At 45.1% G+C, this 22,047-nt stretch overlaps 1 protein-coding gene, 1 long non-coding RNA gene and 1 other non-coding gene across 13 annotated transcripts; 1 reads left to right on the top strand and 2 right to left on the bottom strand.

The window, feature by feature from the left end:
• Nucleotides 1-12,407, bottom strand: LOC118144893 (uncharacterized). 2 transcript variants are annotated; one of them, XR_008474698.2, is made up of 3 exons: nt 12,287-12,407; nt 1,412-1,502; nt 1-133 (listed from the first exon to the last, which is right to left on the bottom strand). It is a non-coding gene; the product is annotated as an uncharacterized LOC118144893 (long non-coding RNA). The 2 variants fall into 2 exon arrangements; XR_013521101.1 differs by having other exon boundaries at nt 12,308-12,407.
• TRNAR-ACG (transfer RNA arginine (anticodon ACG)) lies at nt 12,287-12,359 on the bottom strand. The gene has a single exon. It is a non-coding gene; the product is annotated as a tRNA-Arg (tRNA).
• Nucleotides 12,408-12,702: 295 nt separating the features above from the next.
• On the top strand, nt 12,703-21,493 carry PRMT5 (protein arginine methyltransferase 5). Of its 10 annotated transcripts, none has more exons than XR_623278.5 (18): nt 12,703-12,827; nt 13,458-13,576; nt 13,868-13,953; nt 14,430-14,564; nt 15,252-15,364; nt 15,510-15,559; nt 15,768-15,931; nt 17,283-17,444; nt 17,605-17,682; nt 17,777-17,835; nt 17,922-18,044; nt 18,130-18,305; nt 19,143-19,252; nt 19,477-19,570; nt 19,747-19,863; nt 20,066-20,130; nt 20,968-21,183; nt 21,292-21,493. XR_623278.5 is itself a non-coding variant. In XM_002753615.5 (17 exons), exons 1-17 carry the CDS (start codon nt 12,718-12,720, stop codon nt 21,118-21,120), a joined length of 1,914 nt encoding a protein of 637 aa, XP_002753661.2. In that variant the 5' UTR covers nt 12,703-12,717; the 3' UTR covers nt 21,121-21,493. The 10 variants fall into 10 exon arrangements, 6 of the variants coding, with proteins under 6 accessions (XP_002753661.2, XP_002753663.2, XP_035115990.1 ...); XR_004729759.3 differs by having other exon boundaries at nt 12,703-12,912; XR_013521088.1 differs by lacking the exon at nt 13,458-13,576.
• Nucleotides 21,494-22,047: the final 554 nt, after the last annotated feature.

The raw sequence follows: 22,047 nt of genomic DNA, 5'->3' as shown, positions 1-22,047 counted from the left end.
GTGTCCATTCCTAAGCCTGCTGCTATCAGGGATCTTCCACTTGACATTTCTTTCTTCCTTCTGTCAGGATGGAGGAGCTAAAGATTTTGTCCAACATGCCACTGCACTGCAGCCTGGGTGACAAAGTGAGACCCTGCTTTCCAAAAACCAAACAAAAAAATGAAATTTTCAGTAGGCTACTGGTTATTGTATTGGACATTGCAGATATAGAATATCTACATTATTACAGAAAGTTCTATTGGACAGTGCTGTAAACCTGTATTTCCTGGAAACTGGAAGTAGGTCCACAGACTTGATTAGATTTCGGTTACACAGGTTTGCAAAGAATACTTAATAAATGACATTACATACTTCACATTACATCACCCTGGAGACATCAGGTTGCAATTTGTCACTATTAATTATGCTGAGTTTTATTGCTTGGTTAAGGTGGGAACTGTCAGATACCACATAGCGATATCTCTAGTGTATAAAAATCCATTTTCTCTTTGTAAGTAGCATCTGGAAATGAACTTCAAAAATCTCAAAATAGTTCTTCCTGATACTTAGAGTGTTTAGCATTTCCTCAGTCAATTAGTTTTGGTATACTAATCATCCTGAATCATACTAAGTTTTGGTATTTGAAATAATAAAGGTAATAACTTTTAAAACTGGATCTTGAGGCCAGGCCCAGTGGCTCACACATGTAATCCCAGCACCTTGGGAGGCTGGGGTCAGTAGATCATCTGAGGCCAGGAGTTTGAAACCAGCCTCCCCAACATGGCAAAACCCTGTCTCTACTAAAAATACAAAAATCAGTCGGGTGTGGTGGCGCATGCTTGTAATCCCAGCTACTCAGGAGGCTGAGGCACGAGAATTGCTTGATCCCAAGAGGTGGAGGTTGTGGTAAGCCAAGATCACACCACTGCACTCCAGCCTGGGTGACAGAGCAAGACTCCATCTCAAAAAAAAAAAAGGACCTTGCCAGGGCCCAGTGACTCACGCCTGTAATCCCAGCACTTTGGGAGGCCAAGGCGGGGTAGGGGGGATCACGTCAGGCCAGGAGTTCAAGACCAGCTTGGCTAACATGGTAAAACCCCATCTCTACTAAAAATAAAATTAGCCAGGTGTAGTGATGCCTGCCTGTAGTCCCAGCTACTCAGAAGGCTAAGGTGGGAGGATCACTTGAACCTGGAAGGGGGAGGTAGCAGTTAGCAAAGATTGTAGCACTGCACTCCAGCCTTGATGACAGAGTAAGACTGTTTCTAAATAAATGAATAAAAACCTTGTTCTCAATGTTTATAACCTATACACAGTAGTAGACACACAAAACAGTCTAAGAACATAAAGTAACAAGAAGTGCAAATATATGTGGTTGTAAACCAGAAGTGAAATCAAGAATAGAATTTGAGGGCTGGGTACAGTGGCTCACCTATAATCCTAGCACTTCAGAACCCCAAGGAGGGAGGATTGCTTGAGTCCAGGAGTCTGAGACCAGTCCGGGAAGCACAGGGAGAACCCATCTTTACAAAAGAAAAATTTTTTAAATTAGCTGTGCTTAGTGGCATGTGCCTGTATTTCCAACTACTCAGGAGGCTGAGGTGGGAGCATTGCTTGAGCCTGGGAGGTTGAAGTTACAGTGAGCTGCATGCCACTGTACTCCAGCCTGAGTGGCAGAGCAAGATTCTGCTTCAAAAAGAAAAAATTAAGGAACAGAATTATGGAAAAACCAACAAAGAGAGAAAAGGGAAGAAGCCATGTGGGAAGGCAGAGTTAAGAATGGGCAAATCACATACCAAAGAAAGCTTTCATGTAAAGTGAACAAAATTTGATAAAAAAATATCCTATGGCTTCAGTAGAGAATCTGGAAAGCTGGAGTTTGAGAAACATTTCAATTTTGAGCTGCCTGAGAAAGCAAAATGAGTTCCACGGCAGTGGTCCTCACTCTGGCTCTCTAAATGGCATGGGGATGGACAGTGAGCTATTTCTTGTGTTTCCAAAAAGCCTGAAGAAAATGGGCCAGGTGCAGTGGTTTACGCTTGTAATCCCAGCATTTTGGGAGGCGAAGGCAGGCAGATCGCCTGAGCCCAGGAGTTTGAGACCACCCTGGGCAATATGGTGAAACCCTGTCTCTACTAAAATACAAAAAATTAGCTGGGTGTGGTGATGTGCACCTATACTCCCAGCTACTTGGGAGGTTGAGGCATAAGAATTGCTTGAGCCCCAGAGGTGGAGGTTGCAGTGAGCTGAGATTGGGCCATTGCACTCTAGCTTGGGCTACAGACTGAGACTGCCTAGAAAAAAACAAAATAAATAAATAAATAAAATGGGGCCAGGTGCAGTGGCTCATCATGCCTGTAATCCCAGCACTTTGGGAGGCCGAGGCAGGCAGATCACTTGAGGTCAGGAGTTCGAGACCAGCCTGGGCAACATGGTGAAACCCTGTCTCTTAAAAAACAAAACAAAAAACTAAAAACAAAATAAAATAGAAAAGAAAATGGAATATTTGCTTGCAACAGTTCTGCACAAACTTTTTTTTTTTTTTTTTAATGGAGTTTTGCCCCTGTTGCCCAGGCTGGAGTGCAATGGCACAATCTTGGCTCACCGCAACCTCCACCTCCTGGGTTTAAGCGATTCTCCTACCTCAGCCTCCTGAGTAACTGGGATTACAAGCATGTGCCACCATGCCCAGCTAATTTTGTATTTTTAGTAAAGATGGGGTGAGGCTGGTCTCGAACTCCCAACCTTAAGTTATCTGCCTGCCTTGGCCTCCCAAAGTTCTGGGATTATAGGCGTGAGCCACCATGCCCAGCCTTGCAGAAACTATTTTTTTAAAAAAATATTTATTGGCTTTAAAACTAGAACACATGCTTTGTCAAAATACTCAAAACAGGCTGGGTGTGGTGGCTCACGCCTGTAATCCAGCACGTTGGGAGGTCAAGATGGGTGGATCACGAGGTCAGGAGTTCGAGACCAGCCTAGCCGACATGGTGAAATTCCATTTCTACTAAAAATACAAAAATTAGCTGGGCATGGTGGCGGGTGCCTATAATCCCAGCTACTCAGGAGGCTTTAGGCAGGAGAATCACTTGAACCTGGGAGGCAGAGGTTACAGTGAGGCAAGACTGCACCATTGCACTCCAGCCTGGGCAACAGAGCGAGACTCCGTCTCAAAAAAAAGAAAAAATTCTCAAAGCAGAATTATATACAGTAAAAAGTAAAAGATTAAACCACACACCTTCAGATACCCCCACACAAAAACCCTGTTACCCCAACCCACCTCCCCAGAGTAACCAGAGTGATTTGGTGTATAGATCACTGTGTGTCAGATCTGTTTCTATAAATATACAACCATATGCACATAAATATTAGCTAATATTAGCTGGGCATGGTGGTACTCTGATAGCCATAGCTACTCAGGAGGCTGAGGTAGGAGGATTGCTTGAGCCTAGGAGTTGGAGGCTGCAGTGAACTATGATTGTGCCAATGTACTCCAGCCCAGGTGACAGAGCAATACCTCGTCTCTAAAAATTAAATAAAGAAAAAGTTTAAAAAATTTAGGTAATATTATTATTAGACTATGGTTATATTATCATTTAACCATTCCCTTTATGATATTAAGATTATTAATATCCTTCTTGCCCTATTGCAAAAATGCTTCATTGGATATCACTGCACATATATCTTGCTCAGGTGCCTTTGCTTTCTGCTGGTATTATAGTAAATCAGTATATTATATTACTTATTTTATGGAAAAAATAAACCTTTTTTTTTGAGACAGAGTCTTACTCTGTTTCCGAGGATGGAGTGCAGTAGCATGATCTCAGCTCACTGCAACCTCTGCTTCCCAGGTTCAAGCAATTCTCCTGCCTCAGCCTCCCAAGTAGCTGGGATTACAGGTGCATGCCACCACATCTAGCTAATTTTTGTATTTTTATTAGAGACAGGGTTTTGCCACGTTGGCCAGGCTGCTCTTGAACTCCTGACTTCAGGTGATCCACCTGCCTTGGCCTCCCAAAGTGCTGGGATTACAGGCATGAGTCACTGTGCCCAGCCAGAAAAAATCAACTATTGATTGAGCTTATGAGTGTAGTCTGGTAGAAAAAAGTCTTTCAAAACAGTTTCTTTGTAGGGGAAAAGGAACAAAAGACATGTCCAGTGTGGCCTGAGGGAACACTACAGCTCTTGGTCCATTCATTCTGCACATCCACTGGAGTTACAAGATTTGCTGGAGGTGCCTTTCCTATATGCTGCTCTCTATTGTGGCAGCATGGGAAGGGCCCTTGTAGGATAAGTAGAAGGGGCTGCATGAAAGTGACAGCTGAGGGTTGGCATCTTGGATCTTAGCTGCCCTCTTTCTCTCACACTGCTAAGAAAAGATTTGCATTTACTGCTTCCCTTCATTCTTTCACAATTGAACATCTTTACTTGCTTACCATGTCTGATAAATCTTATTGATTCTTCCCTTGTATGAGAGATAAAGGAAATCACCTCCAGAACTTGGAATAAGATCTCTGGGACTCTTGGATAAACAAAATCTGTTTCCTGAATATTCTCCATGAAAGGTGAATATGGAGGTGTACTGGGGAGTGCATTCTTCCTCAGCTACTGCGACCTGGAGACCCAGTGCCCCCTAAGGGCCATCTTGGGCATCTTCAAAAGAGAAGGGTGCTCCTGGGTCCAACCACCCTGTGTTGCCCCTCACCCCAAAAAGAATCTCTCCATATTGGCTGGATGTGGTAACTCATCCCTGTAATCCCAGCACTTTGGGAGGCTGAAGCAGGCAGATCACTTGAGGTCAGGAGTTCGAGACCAGCCTGGCCAACCTGGTGAAACAAGGTCTCTGCTAAAAATACAAAATTAGCCAGGTATGATGGTGCACTGAGCTATGAGAATAGCTTGAACCCGGGGGTGGAGGCTGCAGTGAGGCAAGATGGTGCCACTGCACTCCAGCCTGGGTGACAGTGAGACTCTGGCTCAAGAAAAAAAAAAAAAGAATCTCTCCATATTATCCATTTTGAAGGACCTGGACTAGGTTTTGTTAAAGGAACTAACAAGTTTCCTTATACCTTGAGACAGCAAAATTATGAATGAATTTACAATAGGCTAGATTAACAATATGTAGACATGATTTAACTTAAAAGATGGTCGGTATTTGAGTTGCTGAGGTCCAGCCAAAGTGGCTAAGTTCTGGTCTCAGGAAAAAACAACTGAAGTTTAGAGAGTCCTAAATGTACCAAGCCTGGCTGAAAAAATGTGTAACCAAAAGCAAATGACTTAGTAAAGGGTTATCTATTTTTTTTTTTTGAGATGGAGTTTCACTCTTGTTACCCAGGCTGGAGTGCAATGGCGCAATCTCAGCTCACCGCAACCTCCGCCTCCTGGGTTCAGGCAATTCTCCTGCCTCAGCCTCCTGAGTAGCTGGGATTACAGGCATGTGCCACCATGCCCAGCTAATTTTTTGTATTTTTAGTAGAGACGGGGTTTTACCATGTTGACCAGGATGGTCTCGATCTCCTGACCTCGTGATCCACCCACCTCGGCCTCCCAAGTGCTGGGATTACAGGCGTGAACCACTGCACCCGGCCCGAAAAGGGTTATCTAAAGAACAAGATTGGCCAAGTGCGGTGGCTCATGCCTGTAATACCAGCACTTTGGGAGGCTGTGGCGGGTGGATCACCTGAGGTCAGGAGTTCGAGACCAGCTTGGCCCACATGGTGAAACCCTGTCTCTACTAAAAATACAAAAAGTAGCCGGGCATAGTTGAGCGTGCCTGTAGTCCTAACTACTTGGGAGGCTGAGGCAGGAGAATTGCTTGAACCCAGGAGGCGGTGGTTGTAGTGAGCTGAGATCGTGCCACTGCACTCCAGCCTGAGACTCTATCTCAAAAAAAAAAAAAAAAGAGCAAGGTCAGGGTTCTCCAGAGAAACAGAACCTAGATATATGTATATATGATTTATTTTAAAGAATTGGCTCATGTGATTACAGGAGCTGGCAAGTCTAAAATCTATAGGACAGGCCAGCAGACTGAAAACAAGCAAAGTAATGCTATAGTCCTTTTTTTTCCCCCCAACTTTTATTTTAGGCTCAGTGGGTACATATGCAAGTTCATTACATGAGTAAGAGTAATCCCGGCACTTTGGGAGGCTGAGGCAGGCAGATCACAAGGTCAGGAGATCGAGACCATCTTGGCTAACATGGTGAAACCCTGTCTCTACTAAAAATACAAGAAATTAGCCAGGTATGGTGGTGAGCATCTGTAATCCCAGCTCCTCCGGAGGCTGAGTCAGGAGAATCACCTGAACGCGGGAGGCGGAGGTTGTGGTGAGCCAAAATCGTGCCATTGCACTCTAACCTGGGTGACAGACTCCATCTCAAAAAAAACCCAGCATGTAACCATGGGTCTTTCTACATGAGTTACAACCTCCACCTCCTGGGTTCAAGCGATTCTTCTGCCTCAGCCTCCCAAGTAGCTGAGATTACAGGCACGTGCCACCATGCCCAGCTAATTTTTGTATTTTTAGTAGAGACGGGGTTTTACCATGTTGGCCAGGATGGTCTTAATCTCTTGACCTTGTGATCCTCCTGCCTTGGCCTCCCAAAGTGCTGGGATTACAGGCGTGAGCCATGGCGTCTGGCCTTCTATAATTTTCTTTATGTCAGTTTCTAACATTTTTCAGTAAAGATAAATATTTTATTTTTATTTGATTAATTTTGTTTTTTTTAGAGATGGGGTTTCACCATGTTGGCCAGGATGGTCTTGATCTCCTGACCTCATGATCCGCCTGCCTCAGCCTCCCAAAGTGCTGGGATTACAGGCATGAGCCACCGTGCCCAGCCAAGATAAATGTTTTATAGTAGTATTACTGTTACCACTGTGAATGGAGAAAATAATAATCACAATAGCCAATATATATTGAATGCTTACTATGTGCAGGGTAACTTCTAAATACTTTACTATGTTAACCACCTTAATCCTCATAATGACTCTATAAGAGCTATTTACATTCCTATTTTGTGGATGAGAAAACTGAGGTCAGATGGGTTAGGTTCACAGTGCTAATAAATGGATGAACAGGGCTTAAACCTCTTGCTATCTGGTTTAGCAGGCCATACTCTTAATGATCATATTGGGATTTTTAAAAATCAGTAATGTCTTCTTGCTGGTTATTCTTTGTATATGAGAAGCTACAGATTTATTTTATATTTATCTTGCATCAAGTGACTTCTCTGCATTCTAGTATTCTCATCATTTTCAAATTCATTCTTATGGATTTTCTAGGTATACAATAATATCATCTACAAATAATGATAAATTTTCTTCTCCCTTCCTAAAAGTTGTAATCCCTTTTTTTCTATTTCCCATCTTACTATATTGGATTTTTTGGAATAATATTAAATAATTCAGTAATGAGATATCCTTGTTTATTTCTTTCCTTTTTTTTTTATTTTGAGATGGAGTCTTACTGTGTTGTCCAGGCTGGAGTGCAATGGTGCTGTCTCGGCTCACTGCAACCTCTGCCTCCAGATTTAAGTGATTTTCCTGCCTCAGCCTCCCAAATAGCTGTGACTATAAGAGCGTGCCACCACACCAGGCTAATTTTTTTGTATTTTTAGTAGATGCAGGGTTTCACCAGGTTTGCCAGCCTGGTCTCAAACTCCTGACCTCGTGATCCACCCGCCTTGGCCTCCCCAAGTGTTGGGATTACAGATGTGAGCCACGGCGCCCAGCCTTTTTTTTTTTTTAAACGCTATGTTGCTCAGACTGACCTCAAGCTCCTGGGCTCAAGGGATCCTCCCTTCTTAGCCTTCTGAGTAGCTGGGACTACAGGCACTTGCAACCATGCAGGGCAGCTCATTTCATGTTTACATAACTTGTTGATTTTATATATACACATATATAATGAATATTAAAACTATTAAGAATATTTATGGCTGGGCACAGTGGCTCAGGCCTATAATCTCAGCACTTTGGGCAGCCAAGGCTGGTGGATCACCAGGTTAGGAGTTCAAGAGCAGCCCGGCCAATATGGTGAAACCCTGTCTCTACTAAAAATACAAAAAAAATGGTGGCACATGCCTGAAGTCCCAGCTACTTGGGAGGCTGAGGCGGGAGAATCACTTGAACCTGGGAGGTGGAGGTTGCAGTGAGCTGAGATCATGCCATTGCACTCCAGCCTGGGTGATAAACTGAGACTCCTTCTCAAAAAAATAAAAGAATATTTACAGAAAATGCAGTTAGCTTACTGTATTCTCTTCTTTGACAATTAACAACCATCAAATATTTTTTGTTTGGTTTATTTTTTATCTATTCTATAAAGAAATTTCCTAATACCTTTGTGTTAATTATTGGGATAAACCCTAAGTAGTTTATATAAATTAGGTTTATATAATTACTATGTCAACATACTGTTAAGTTTTATTTATTAATCCTAAGTATTTTAGGAATCTTACATTTATATCCATAAGTGAGGCTCTATAGCTTTTTTGGGGGTATAATTTCTGACAGGTTTTGATATTAGATGTGTTTGATCTTCACAGATAAATTGGGTAGTTTTTAATCTTTTTCTATGTTCAGAACAGTTCCTGCTTTCTATTCATTTGGACAGATAAACACTGTATAATAGAGATGACAAAAAAGATAATGCAAATCGGCACAGATTATTTTGCCTCAGTAACTCTGCCACTTTTATAGCTGGAGGACAGCCTTGATTGTGAAGAAGCAATCTGGAGCAGTAGGAGGGTCAAATGGGCCATTATTTTGGTGTTGAAGAGTGTGGCTGTCTGGGCAGGCACAGAGGTGAGTGAAGGTGGGCCTGGGGAGGGAGGCAAGCGCTGAGGGAGGAGGGGACGAAGACGAAAAGAGTTTTCCAATGGGCTAGAGGTATTTAAACAAGGACAAAAAAACAAGATAAGGTGGAAGAATTGGGCCTGAAAGTGAGGAATGCTGGAGCGGGGGGATAGGTGGGAGCATTATCTGGGAGACCCCTTTCCAGAAAGTCTCCAGTGTTCCAGCCTGTTGGTCGTCGGCACCTATTGGAGAAAGTAACATTATTTCTCATCCAGCGTATTTGCCCTTCTGTCCCACCATTTCCCTATCTTCATTCATCTCAGCCGAGGCAAAAGTCCCATAATATTACAGTAATTCATATACTTCTGGTCCCAAAAGCTCAGTATGCAGAGCAGAACAAGGCAGAGCATAAGGTAGACTTCACCAACTTTGACTTAATGCCTAGGGACAGGATGTGTTCAAACTGCTCTACTTCTTTTCATTCCTTCCCTTCCTGCTTCTCTACAACTCATGTAGACAGACCTATGGTCACACACTGTGTTGTTGTTGTTTTTGAGACAGAGTCTCGCTGTGTCACTCAGGCTGGAGTGCAGTGGTTTGATCTTGGCTCACTGCAACCTCTGCCTCCCGGGTTCAAGCAATTCTCCTGCCTCAGCCTCCTGAGTAGCTGGGATTATAGATGCTCACCACCACGCCTGGCTAATTTCTTGTATTTTTAGTAGAGACATGGTTTCCCCATGTTAACCAGGATGGTCTTGATCTCCTGATCTCATAATCTGCCTGCTTCGGCCTCCCAAAGTGCTGGGATTACAGGCATGAGTCACCACACCCAGCCAAGATGCTGTGTTTTATGGCACAGAAGAATGCTATAGGAAAGGCGCAGAGCAACGTGATATGGAATTACTGAGAAGTGTTCAGCATGATGCTAGCCACAATGCTGAGGCTATTTGGAATGAAAAGACAAAGACAACACAGACCAAAGAAAGTCAGCCCATGTAAACTTACTTTAGGGTCAGTCAGAAATTCTAGGCTCTTTTTACATGAATCCTTTAGAAAATTATTTTAGCTGGTGGCAAAACTGACATTACTATTTCATAGACAGATTGTCCTCTCTCCCTCTCACCCATGATGGGTTAGTTAGCAACCAACAGCAGCTACCAGCTTGACGTCAGGGGTGAGATGCAAGGAGCACAGATAGTCCACAATCTAGACAATTAGCTTCTAAAGAAAAAAACATCTAATAAGTCTTCTGTGAATGTAAAGTTTGTTTGGGCACAGGTAGGGCAGAGAATAAGCAGACCTCTTCAACAACTCTTTTACCTCTTAAAATGCTGGTGGAGACCAGGTGTCATGGCTAACGCCTTTAATCCCAACACTTTGGGAGGCTGAGATGGATCACCTGAGGTCAGGAGTTTGCAACCAGCCTGGCCAACATGGTGAAAACCCATCCCTACTAAAAATACAAAAATTAGCTGGGTGTGGTGTTGCACAGTGATCCCAGCTGCTTGGGAGGCTGAGGCAGGAGAATTACTTGAACCTGGGAGGTGGAGGTTGCAGTGAGCTGAGATTGTGTCACTGCACTCCAGCCTGGGCTATAGAGCAAGACTCCATCTCAAAATAAAATAAAATATAATATAATACACACAAAATGCTGGTGGAGCACTCACCCACTTGCTGAGAACAACCACTTACTGGAAAGACCTGGAGGAAAGAATTCCAAATAAATTCTGTAGATACTCCCAATTCTAAGGAGGGGGAGCTTAGTGACTTCTTTCCAATGAATACAGTATGGAAAGCTGGGGCCAGGGAGAGGGTGAGAGAGAATCACTTAACAGTGGAGAAGCCGGATAAACTACTTCTTGCCAGATGATCAAAGTCAACATTAAATCATAAATCATGTGGATAGTATGTACCCTTGATATGATGTGATTAAAGTAGCAGTTTTTTTTTTTTTTTTTGAGACAGTCTCACTCTGTTGCCCAGGCTGGAGTGTAGTGGTGTGATCTCGGCTCACTGCAGCCTCTACTTCCCTCGTTCAAGTGATTCTCCTGCCTCAGCCTCCAAGTAGCTGGTATTACAGGCATGCCCCATCAAGCCCAGCTAATTTTTGTATTTTTAGTAGAGATGGGTTTTCACTATGTTGGCCGGGCTGGTCTTGAATTCCTGACCTCAGGTGATCCACCTGCCTTAGCCTCCCAAAGTATTAGGATTATGGGCATGAGCCACCGCACCTGGCAAAAATACCACTTTAACTTTGTGATCTTCCTTCCCAAATCACAACCCCAGTCTAAGCATGAGAAATACAGACAAATTCCAGCAGAGGGATATCCTACAATATACCTAATCAGTACCCCTCAAAATTACCAAGGTCATCCAAAACAAGGAACATCTGAGAAAGCATCATAGCCAAGAGGAGCCTAAGGAGACATAGCAACTAAATGTCATATGATATCCTGCATGGGATCCTGGAGCAGAAAAAAGTCTGTGGGTAATAATAATAGTAATGATAATAGTAGACAAAAGCACCTCCAGTCCCTTCAGGCTTCATGGTGCATTTTTTTAGTTCTTTGGTTTTCAGACTTTCATTCTTTTGAGGCACTTGCATTGCACCCAGGGTTCCCCAGAACTTATCCTATCCCACAGCCTTTCCGTATTTCCTATGGCTCTGTCCCCTACGAGCGATGGTGATCTCAAGTCTTGTGGCTTCAGTTCATTTCTTCTGGCGACCTCCATCTCACATGGTTCAGATCACTGTTCATCCAACTTTCTATTACACAGCGCCCCCTAGACGTTCAATTCAGCATGACCAAACCCAAACCCTGACTTCCTAAACCCGCTTCTCTCATTTCTTGCTCACTGCATAGACAGAGTCGTAGGCATCACCCCTGGCTTTTCTTTCACAGGGTTCCCTGCCAGTCGATCCCTAAGTTCTGCCAGCGGCGCCTGCGTGGGGCGGACTCTTGTATCGTGTTCTCTTCTTTATCCTTGCTGCCAGGCCCTCAACACCTGTGAGCCCTCTTCCTTCAGGAGTTCCCATTTACCTCCCTATGCCTTTCCTTGCTTCCTTCCTTTCCATCTCTAGCAGCTACTGACATGGGAAAATGTAGATTCTCTCGGGTCTCCACGCCAGGCAATTTCATGACTGCTACCCAATGAAATTCCTTACCGTGAATTCCTTTTCTCCATCTTGAGGTGTGTGTTTAGGCGTTTATTTACATCTTTTGTGTTTGAAACAGAATCACTAGGAAGTAGCTGAGTTACCACAGTTTATTTTAATATGTAGCATTGTAAAGTGACAAAGCCCATTTTAATAGCACCAGCCATTAACCCAGTTTTCTCAATTGACACAAGAAAAACACCTCTGAAGGTAGTTACGGGAAAACCTGACATTAGATGACTGCGGAACCCAACCAACCTAGGACCTGAAAATGAAAGTGAAGATAATAAAGAAGCTACAAACTGAGATAGGAAGGGGAAATTAGAAAATGCTCATGTAGCAAAAGAGAGCGGCCTCACCGAGCCAGCCAGGAGTCGAACCTGGAATCTTCTGATCCGTAGTCAGACGCGTTATCCATTGCGCCACTGGCCCTGGGATAGGAGCGTTTTCTTCTCTGCTATTACTTCAAGGTTATACTGCAGGGTTTCATGGGAGGTGTAGTTTCTTAACTGAATTCGGCCGCTGCACTAAGCATTCTGGGAGATTGAAGTTCATCAGAAACCAGACCCTGAGATTGGTGGATCTGCAGGAGCCACGCCGTACGCCACTGTGCAGCCGGCGGATTGGAGGGAAAAGCCACTCTCCTTCTCTCCCGTTCAGGAGCGGTGGCAGACGCTCTGGTTGTTAAGGCGACTCGTCCCGCCTTCTGGGGGGGGAGGGGGCTTCAGTTCGGCTTTGTGATTGGCTACTACTATCAAGGAATCCCGGCGTGGACAGCGCGAGGAAAAAGATGGCGGCGATGGCGGTCGGGGGTGCTGGTGGGAGCCGCGTGTCGAGCGGGAGGGACCTGAATTGCGTCCCCGAAATAGCTGACACACTAGGGGCTGTGGCCAAGCAGGGGTGAGGGCCGGATCTCCACGAGCGGAATGCTGGGTCCGAACTCGGGGACGGAGAAGGGCAAACTAGTCATCCCGGAGAAGCAGGGGTGAGGGGGTCGGCTAGGATGAGGGCGGGAGAGACTATTACTCTTTGGAGGGGAGGATCCTCGGACCCAGGAAAGTGAGGAAAAGAACTTATGAGGGGCCTGTGGTCACTGAGTCCAAAAGTTGGGGGAGTTGTTGGGTAAACTCAAAAGGGCCCTGGAGGTCGCGATTATTGTCTGGGAGTGGGAGGAGGTTTTAGGGGGCAAGGGAGAGAAGAGGCTAATTTTGACGGGGGAGGCATGGGCGGAACTGGGGCAAATCAGGATGTGATGTTCTGGAAAGACTGTCACTTGAGGAGAAAAAAATTCTGCTTGTGGATTTCCATCGTTTTCTCCTTACATTTTCCATGGCTGTGTTTTGGGGAGAAATTGAGGCACAGTACAGCAGAAGTGATATCCCCCAAGGTGGTCTGAACTCAGCAGCCTAGTGGGGTGAACTGATGGCAGCTGAAAGGGCTGTGGAAAAATCAAGGTAGCCTAAATCCAGTTGCTTGGCTCTCTGGCACTGCTGCTCTCTTTACATGATTCTGGGTCTGTCGCGGTTGTAGGTTTGATTTCCTCTGCATGCCCGTCTTCCATCCGCGTTTCAAGAGGGAGTTCATTCAGGAACCTGCTAAGAATCGACCTGGCCCCCAGACACGATCAGACCTACTGCTGTCAGGAAGGGGTAGGGACCATCCCATATGCCCCTTAATTATTAGAGGCAATAACAACTTAAGCTTTATCGGGGCCCTCATTCTCCTCCTTTTCTGACTTGGATATATTTGTTAGTCCCTGGGATATAAATAACTTGTTTTCTCCTTGCTTCTCTATTCTGCACCAGGCTATCCCACATCTATGTAGAAAAAAACCTTTGTCTCTCATTTCTACACTTGAGTTCCTACTAAAAACTGAAAATTGAACAAGTAAAGTGCTGAACCTTATTCAGTATTTGTCTTTCTTGGGTGGGGGAGTGCAGACTGGAATACGCTAATTGTGGGAAAGCTTTCTCCATGGATCCGTCCAGACTCAAAAGTGGAGAAGATTCGCAGAAACTCTGAGGTGGTAAGACTGACTTCTTTGCTGGATCTTTCTAAAGATTAGGTCTGTAACCATGCTGGGTGGGGAAAGTGGCCCCCTCCCACCCCCAGTAACTTGGTAAATCAATTGAAACAATGAAATGAAAGCTATTAGGCTGGGAGCAGTGATGCACACCTATAATCCTAGCACTATGGGAAGCTGAGGCTATAGGATCACTGGAGCTCAGGAGTTCGAGACCAGCCTGGGCAGCATAGTGAAACTTCGTATCTATAAAAAATACAAAACTTAGCCAGGCATGGTGGTGCATGCCTGTGGTCCCAGCTACTCAGGAGGCTGAGGTAGGAGGATGAATTGAGCTTGGGGAGGTCGAGGCTGCAGTGAGTCAAGATTATGCCACTGCACTCCAGCCTGGGTGACAGAGTAAAACTTTGTCTCAAAAAGAAAGAAAAGAAAGCTATTTGCTTGTTAACTCAACCTTTTCCTCTTTATATCCATTTCAGGCCATGTTACAGGAGCTGAATTTTGGTGCATATTTGGGTCTTCCAGCTTTCCTGCTGCCCCTTAATCAGGAAGATAACACCAATCTGGCCAGAGTTTTGACCAACCACATCCACACTGGCCACCACTCTTCCATGGTATAGCTGAGAGGCTCTTTTCCTGCTGCATATCATGGTAGTCAGATTGTGTTAAGTGCCTTTTTGTGCCTAGCCATTCAGTGAAGGTTATGTTTGGCAGAATTTAAATATAAGTATTGCCAGGCACAGTGGCTCATGCCTGTAATCCCACCTTGGGAGGCTGAGATGGGCAGATTGCTGAGCTCAGGAGTTCAAGACCAACTTGGGCAACATAGTGAAACCCCGTCTCTACCAAAAAAAAAAAAAAAAGCCACACAACACAACGCAAATTAGCCAGATGTGGTGTCATGCACCTGTAGTCCCAGCTACTTGGGAAGCTGAAGTGGGAGGATGACTTGAACCTGTGAGGCGGAGGTTACAGTGAGCTGAAATTGTACCACTGCACTCCAGCCTCAGTGACAGAGCCAGACCTTGTCCCCCCAAAAAAGGTCAGATTGCCCTGCCCATCTAAAAGTGGTATGAAGAGAATTTCAGAACATGTAAATGTAATTATTTTAGAAACTTACATAAGGCAGATATTTACCTAAGGATATTTACCTAAGATACACGTTCACTTACAAAATCACAAATTGGGAAAAGCATAAAGGGATTAACGAGGTCTGGATGAAGACTTTTTTAATTGAGGGAAACTTTCTGGACCCAATCAGTTCAAAAGAGAGTTCTAAAAGGGTGAATGTTTATGTGCAGTTCTGGATGCGGGTACCATTGGTGGCACCAGAAGACCTGAGAGATGATATAATTGAGAATGCACCAATTACACACACGCAGGAGTACAGTGGGGAGGAGAAGACATGGATGTGGTATGTCTCCCTTTGCTGCTGTACCAGGGTGCAAGGGATAGGGTGAGGGGAAGTACAGAGCGGAACCTGTAGGGAGGTCTTGAGCTATGGTGATTGGTCGGCCATATGTAGATGACTGTACTTTTCTGTATTTGACTCTGAACAGGTGGCACAACTTCCGGACTTTGTGTGACTACAGCAAGAGGATTGCAGTGGGTGAGTCCATGAGGATCCTGGGATGAGTGTCGCTTCTCTGACCTGTGAATAAGAAATAGGAATTTTGTGTATAGTATACAATTTTGCTACTTTCCCACTATCTCAGACTGCCTTTCTCTGAAAAAGTAAACAGAATTGCACAAAGGAGCAAGGAAGAGTGTCTTGACTGGCAGTGGTTGACAGTTTTTCTTTTGCCTCACTCATGTAGCTCTTGAAATTGGGGCTGACCTCCCATCTAATCATGTCATTGATCGCTGGCTTGGGGAGCCCATCAAAGCAGCCATTCTCCCCACCAGCATTTTCCTGACCAATAAGAAGGGATTTCCTGTTCTTTCTAAGATGCACCAGAGGCTCATCTTCCGGCTCCTTAAGGTGAGTGGTAGAAGGGTCCAAAAGATGGTCCAGCTATATGTCTTGCTTTATTCGCCTGTGTATGATTGTTTTTTCCTGTGAGGCTGACATTGTGTGTGTGTGTTTTGGAGTTTCGATCTTGTTGCCCAGTCTGGAGTGCAATCGTGCAATCTTGGCTCACTATATCCTCTACCTTCTGGGTTCAGATGATTCTCCTGCCTCAGCCTCCCGAGTAGCTGGGATTACAGGCATGCGCCACCACGCCCAGCTAATTTTTGTATTTTTAGTAGAGACAGGGTTTCACCATATTGGTCAGGCTGGTTTTGAACTCCTGACCTCAGGTGATCCACCCACCTTGGCCTCCCAAAATGCTGGGATTACAGGCATGAGCCACCATGCCCACCCTGAAGATGACTCTGGTTTCTGGGTAGGAATTTTAGTGAAGTTGGGTGTCTTGAGAACAAAAAGGCAAATGACAGTAGTAGCCCTAGGAACCTTTCAAAAGGAAGCAAACCTCATGAGAACTTTGCAGAAGGTTTCATTTAGGAAATTACAGCAAGGATCCATGGGGCTCTTTGGGTGTTGATGATAATTTTATGGCATAAGAGGGATTTTTTTTTTTTCTTCTTTTTTTTTTTTAAGATAGGGTCTTACTCTGTCACCCAGACTGGAGTGCAGCGACATGATCTCTGTTCACCGGAACCTCTGCCTCCTGCGCTTAAGCGATTCTCCTGCTTTAGCCTCCTGAGTAGCGGTGATTACAGGTGTGCCCCACTACCTCCTGGCTAATTTTTGCATTTTTAGTAGAGACAGGTTTCACCGTGTTGGCCAGGCTGGTCTTGAACTGACCTCAAATGATCCACCTGCCTTGGCCTCCCAAAGTGTTGGGATTATAGACATGAGCCACTGCGCCACCTAGCGTGAAGCCTTTATTGGTATTGGGACAGATGCTAGAGAACTGTTGGTTTAGGTTGGGTGCGGTGGCTCATGCCTGTAATCCCAGCACTTTGGGAGGCTGAGGCAAGTGGCCACCTTAGGTCAGGAGTTTTAGGCCAGCCTGGCCAACATGGTGAAACCATGCCTCTACTAAAAATACAAAAATTAGCTGGGCCTGGTGGCACACACCTGTAGTCCCAGCTATTCAGGAGGCTGAGGTAGGAGAATTGCTTGAACCCGGGAGGTGGAAGTTGCAGTGAGCCAAGATCACACTATTGCACTCCAGCCTGGGCAACATAGCGAGACTCAGTTTTGGGGGGGAAAAAAGAACTGTTGCCCTGGGCCTTATTTTACACCAGGGCTCTTTGGCCATGTACCATGATATTCCAGAATCTTGGTTTGGGGCTGTTGTCTGATGGTCTGACTTTTCTTACAGTTGGAGGTGCAGTTCATCATCACAGGCACCAACCACCACTCAGAGAAGGAGTTCTGCTCCTACCTCCAATACTTGGAATACTTAAGCCAAAACCGTCCTCCACCTAATGCCTATGAACTCTTTGCTAAGGGCTATGAAGACTATCTGCAGTCTCCGCTTCAGGTGGGCCTGGAGTGCTCTGAGAGGAGGAAGGTGGGGTGGAAAATGTATCTTGAGAGTTGACACCTCCAAATCTTATAAAGCTCAGAAAGCAGTGTGAAGTTTTTGATATTTTAGTGCATTGTCCTTTGCCAGAAATGATGTCAGTTTCCTCATTTATCAGCCACTGATGGACAATCTGGAATCTCAGACATATGAAGTGTTTGAAAAGGACCCCATCAAATACTCTCAGTACCAGCAGGTACTGTGTGGTGCCCAGGGTGAGGAAAGCACAGGGGCAGCATGACGTGGGGAGGATGGGATTACAGTCATGGGATCTTCTCTCCTTCCTCCAGGCCATCTATAAATGTCTGCTAGACCGAGTACCAGAAGAGGAGAAGGATACCAATGTCCAGTGAGTGATTCCCCTCAATCCCAGGGACTTGCGTACCTACATCTATATATGCCAAGGCTGTTTGACTCTTCCCCTTTTTTTCTTAGGGTATTGATGGTGCTGGGAGCAGGACGGGGTCCCCTGGTGAACGCTTCCCTGCGGGCAGCCAAGCAGGCTGACCGGCGGATAAAGCTGTATGCTGTGGAGAAAAACCCAAATGCTGTGGTGACGTGAGTAGCACCTGCTTGCTGGGAAGTTAGTCCCCATTGCCAAGTTTCCTTAACATCTATCCTCACCTTATTATCTTTGTTTCAGGCTAGAAAACTGGCAGTTTGAAGAATGGGGAAGCCAGGTGACCGTAGTCTCATCAGACATGAGGGAATGGGTGGCTCCAGAGAAAGCAGACATCATTGTCAGTGAACTTCTGGGCTCATTTGCTGACAATGAGTTGTCACCTGAATGCCTGGATGGAGCCCAGCACTTCCTAAAAGGTGCCCCCAGATTGGGGTATATGTGGAGGGTGATGATGGGTGAGGAAGCAAGGTGGGAGGAGGGTAGAGGATTTAGGGGAAAGTGGGTTGGACCTTGGTCAGATCATATGAGTTTGAGAGCTGCTCCACTGTCTCTGCCCTTAGCAAATGAAGCCATCTCTCCAAACTTTAGTGTTCGTATTTGTAAAACGAGGGGAGTGGGCCGGGCATAGTGGCTCACACCTGTAATCCTGGCACTTTGGGAGGCCAAGGTGGATGGATCACTTGAGGTCAAGAGTTCGAGACCAGCTTGGACAACATGGCAAAACTCTATCTCTACTAAAAATAAAAAAAAAAATTAGCCAGGTGTGGTGGTGTGTGCCTGTAATCCCAGCTACTTGGGAGGTTGAGGTACAAGAATCACTTGAACCCTGGAGGAGAAGGTTGCAGTGCGCCGAGATAGTGCCACTGCACTCCAGCCTGGGCAACAGAGCGAGACTCTGTCTCAAAAAAAAAATGAGGGGAGTGGACTCCTTGAGCTAACATATATACCCAGAGCTTAGCTTTCATCAGGAACTTCTGTGGGACTTTGTGACGCCACAAAAGTTAAGGACCACCAGTTGAGACTCTTGGGTTCTTTCAGTTTTAATCTGTGACTCTGTAAATTAACCTAAAAGTAGAATCCTCCCTGACAGTAGTTAGAAGCAGGCTGGCTTAGTAATGTGACAACATGCGTTTGCCTTTCTTCCATGCCCATGCCAACGTTGGTCAGTTTGACATGGGAGGTTTGATCCTTCAGTTAGTACAGACATACCATTTCCCTCCCTCTGGAACTAATTTGAGTTTCCTGCTATGCAGATGACGGTGTGAGCATCCCCGGGGAGTATACTTCCTTCCTGGCTCCCATCTCCTCCTCCAAACTGTACAATGAGGTCCGAGCCTGTAGGGAGAAGGACCGTGACCCTGAGGTAAAGAACCACTCTCTCTGGAAAGAGTGGTACTCTTTAGTCCTCTTATTTTTCTGTATTTGCATCAACTGTTTTCCTCTGCTGGGGATGAAAAGGCAAAGAAGAAGTTAGGAATCAGGGAAGTGCTGAAGTAAAAGTTTTTTTAATCCTTGGGGGAGAAGGTATCTTTTGTCTGTCTTCCCCAACACACACTCTGTCTCTCTCTGTCTCTCTTTCTCTGACAGGCACAGTTTGAGATGCCTTATGTGGTACGGCTGCACAACTTTCACCAGCTGTCTGCACCCCAGCCCTGTTTCACCTTCAGCCATCCCAACAGAGGTAGGTCCTTTTATGGCTGTCCTCTGACTGGAGGGGTGTGGGCTTCTTCCTTCCTCCTTTCCTCCCTTGCTGTCCTTAGTCTGCCTTATCTATGCTTCCTTCCTGGGTCTTGTTCATGCTTTACCAAGTTGTCTAGAGCTTCTGGCCCTGTCAGCCACATAATTCTTTCATGACAGATCCTATGATTGACAACAACCGCTATTGTACCTTGGAGTTTCCCGTGGAAGTGAACACAGTACTGCATGGCTTTGCAGGCTACTTTGAGACTGTGCTTTATCAGGACATCACTCTGAGTGAGTGTCTCTGGCAGTGGATGGCAGAGTATGAGGGTGCGCTGCCTGGGCAGCTTATATGTACATGTGTCATTTAGATTTATGGGGAGCCCAGTACTCAGTGAATGGAGATCTTTGTGTGATCAGAGAAGAGACCCTCTTCAACATAGGCAAAAGGCACAGCCATAGAGACCTCTATTTTTTCATTATTTTGTCCACACAGGTATTCGTCCAGAGACTCACTCTCCTGGGATGTTCTCATGGTTTCCCATTCTCTTCCCTATTAAGGTAGGAACTGCTTTTAAGACTCTGTAGGTTAAGGAGTAACTTTTGCCTTTGGTGTTGTGCTTCTTTCCTTCTCCCAGGAAGATAGTTGACTATGACTCATGTTCTTCTGATTTCATCTGCTCTTGGATCCCAGTGATAGTTGTTGGGATTATTTGGAGTGGCATTCTGCCTGGCTTCTCCACATTACTCTGGCTACTCTTCTGTCTTTTCTTTACTTTGAGCAAGAGTCATCTTTTAAAAACTCAAATTTGATCATATCTCTCTTTTTTGCTTAAAACCCTTCAATGCCTTTCCATTGTCTTTAGGATAAAAGTAAAAATCTGGAACATTGCTTGTAAGACTTGATGTGATCTACTATTTGCTTGCCTTTGCAGCTACTGTGCCCTTGCTTACACTGCTTCAGCCTTATGGACCTTCTTTTGGTTCTTCTAATAGTTGATATTCTTTTTTACCTCAGGCTTTCATGCCTTTCTTTTGCCTGTAAAGTTCTTTGCTTGTCTCTTCACATAATTAACTATCTTCTAGGTCTCCTTTAAACATTTCTATTGTCAGATAAACTTTCTCTGACCTCCTACTAGACTAGGTTCTATGTAGAACACCTACTAGGTGTTCCCTTTCATAGGTGTTTTTCTAGCACTCTGTATGTGTTCCAGCACTCACCACACTTTTGATTATTTGTTCAGTGTCTTATTGTTCAGTATTCTGATAAACTTCAAATAACTTTCATGAGGGTTGGGACAGTCTATCATGTTTATCATTTTATCTTCACACCTACCTTAATACGTTGCCACATATTTATTAGCTCCACCCTGACCCTCCCTGTCTTTCTTCTTACAGCAGCCCATAACGGTGCGTGAAGGCCAGACCATCTGTGTGCGTTTCTGGCGATGCAGCAATTCCAAGAAGGTGTGGTATGAGTGGGCTGTGACAGCACCAGTTTGCTCTGCTATTCACAACCCCACAGGCCGCTCATATACCATTGGCCTCTAGCCCTGCGTGCAAGTGTCCAGAGCCTTGGAAGCAGCTTCAGGTTCTGCTCCTGTAGCACAGAAGGTGCAGTACATCTATGGGCTGTGATTCCCCTTGCCCATCAGAGAGAAGCGTTTCAATCTGCTTTCCTGCCTTACATCAAGGTGGGCAAGGAATTATAATTAATTGCAGGGCTCAAGCCACCAATCTGAAGACCTCAGGCCAGGGGGTGAGGAATTAGTGTTGGATTTGAAGCTGCGCACAGCCTCGAGAGCTCCCTGGAATATCCCTGAGAACATGGGATTTGAACAGAATTTCAGCCCTTCTCTGTTCTTGTTTTGATGGTTTTGTGTAAGAGGAAATAGAAATAAAGATATAGCCCTTTCCTGCACTACCCTGCTGCCCCCTGCTGCTATTTTCCCACACCTCACTTAGGCCCAGGCATGTTCAGATCTGTGCTCTTAACCTATCCAAGACCCAAAGGGGACTAGCTGTATTCTCTACTTAGGAAGCTGAGCAATTACTCTTGGACGCCTGAATATAGGCCATTCTGACTAGCTATAGTGAGCTCTTGTCCATTAGAACCTGTGGTTAGGCTTTTCTCTGGGGAGGAGGCATAGAGTTTGCCACCTTGGAGACAGATGGAATAGTGAATGAAGCCAGCTTCTCTTCTGTATTCTTGAGCTACTGCACTGGCAACTGGTTACCTCTCCTTTGTTAACTCTTGGGAAGACTGGGATCTATCCAGGAATCTCCAGCAAGAAGCTACCTATTTTTTTTTTTTTTTAATAAAACCACAGTTACAGTTTGAAGTCTAGTCCATCTAGTCCAGTTTTCCATTTTACAGAGGGAGAATTGGAAATCGGTACAATGATGTGATGTTAGCCAAGTCAGAATTGGAATTAGGTCCTCGGACTCTGGCTCTCCCCATGTTACAACCAGCTACAT

Source organism: Callithrix jacchus, chromosome 8 (assembly GCF_049354715.1).
Source record: "Callithrix jacchus isolate 240 chromosome 8, calJac240_pri, whole genome shotgun sequence".
NCBI lineage: Eukaryota > Metazoa > Chordata > Mammalia > Primates > Cebidae > Callithrix > Callithrix jacchus.
Note: the sequence above shows the minus strand (reverse complement) of the source record. Positions and strands in the feature narration are given on the sequence as shown.

Bases quoted from the DNA above. Each gene is read 5' to 3' on its own strand.
- PRMT5 (XM_002753615.5), top strand. From the start codon at position 12,718: ATGGCGGCGATGGCGGTCGGGGGTGCTGGTGGGAGCCGCGTGTCGAGC. The intron at 14,565-15,251 runs GTATAGCTGAGA...GTTTATGTGCAG, and splicing joins CTGGCCACCACTCTTCCATG to TTCTGGATGCGGGTACCATT. The intron at 19,571-19,746 runs GTAGGTCCTTTT...CTTTCATGACAG, and splicing joins CTTCAGCCATCCCAACAGAG to ATCCTATGATTGACAACAAC.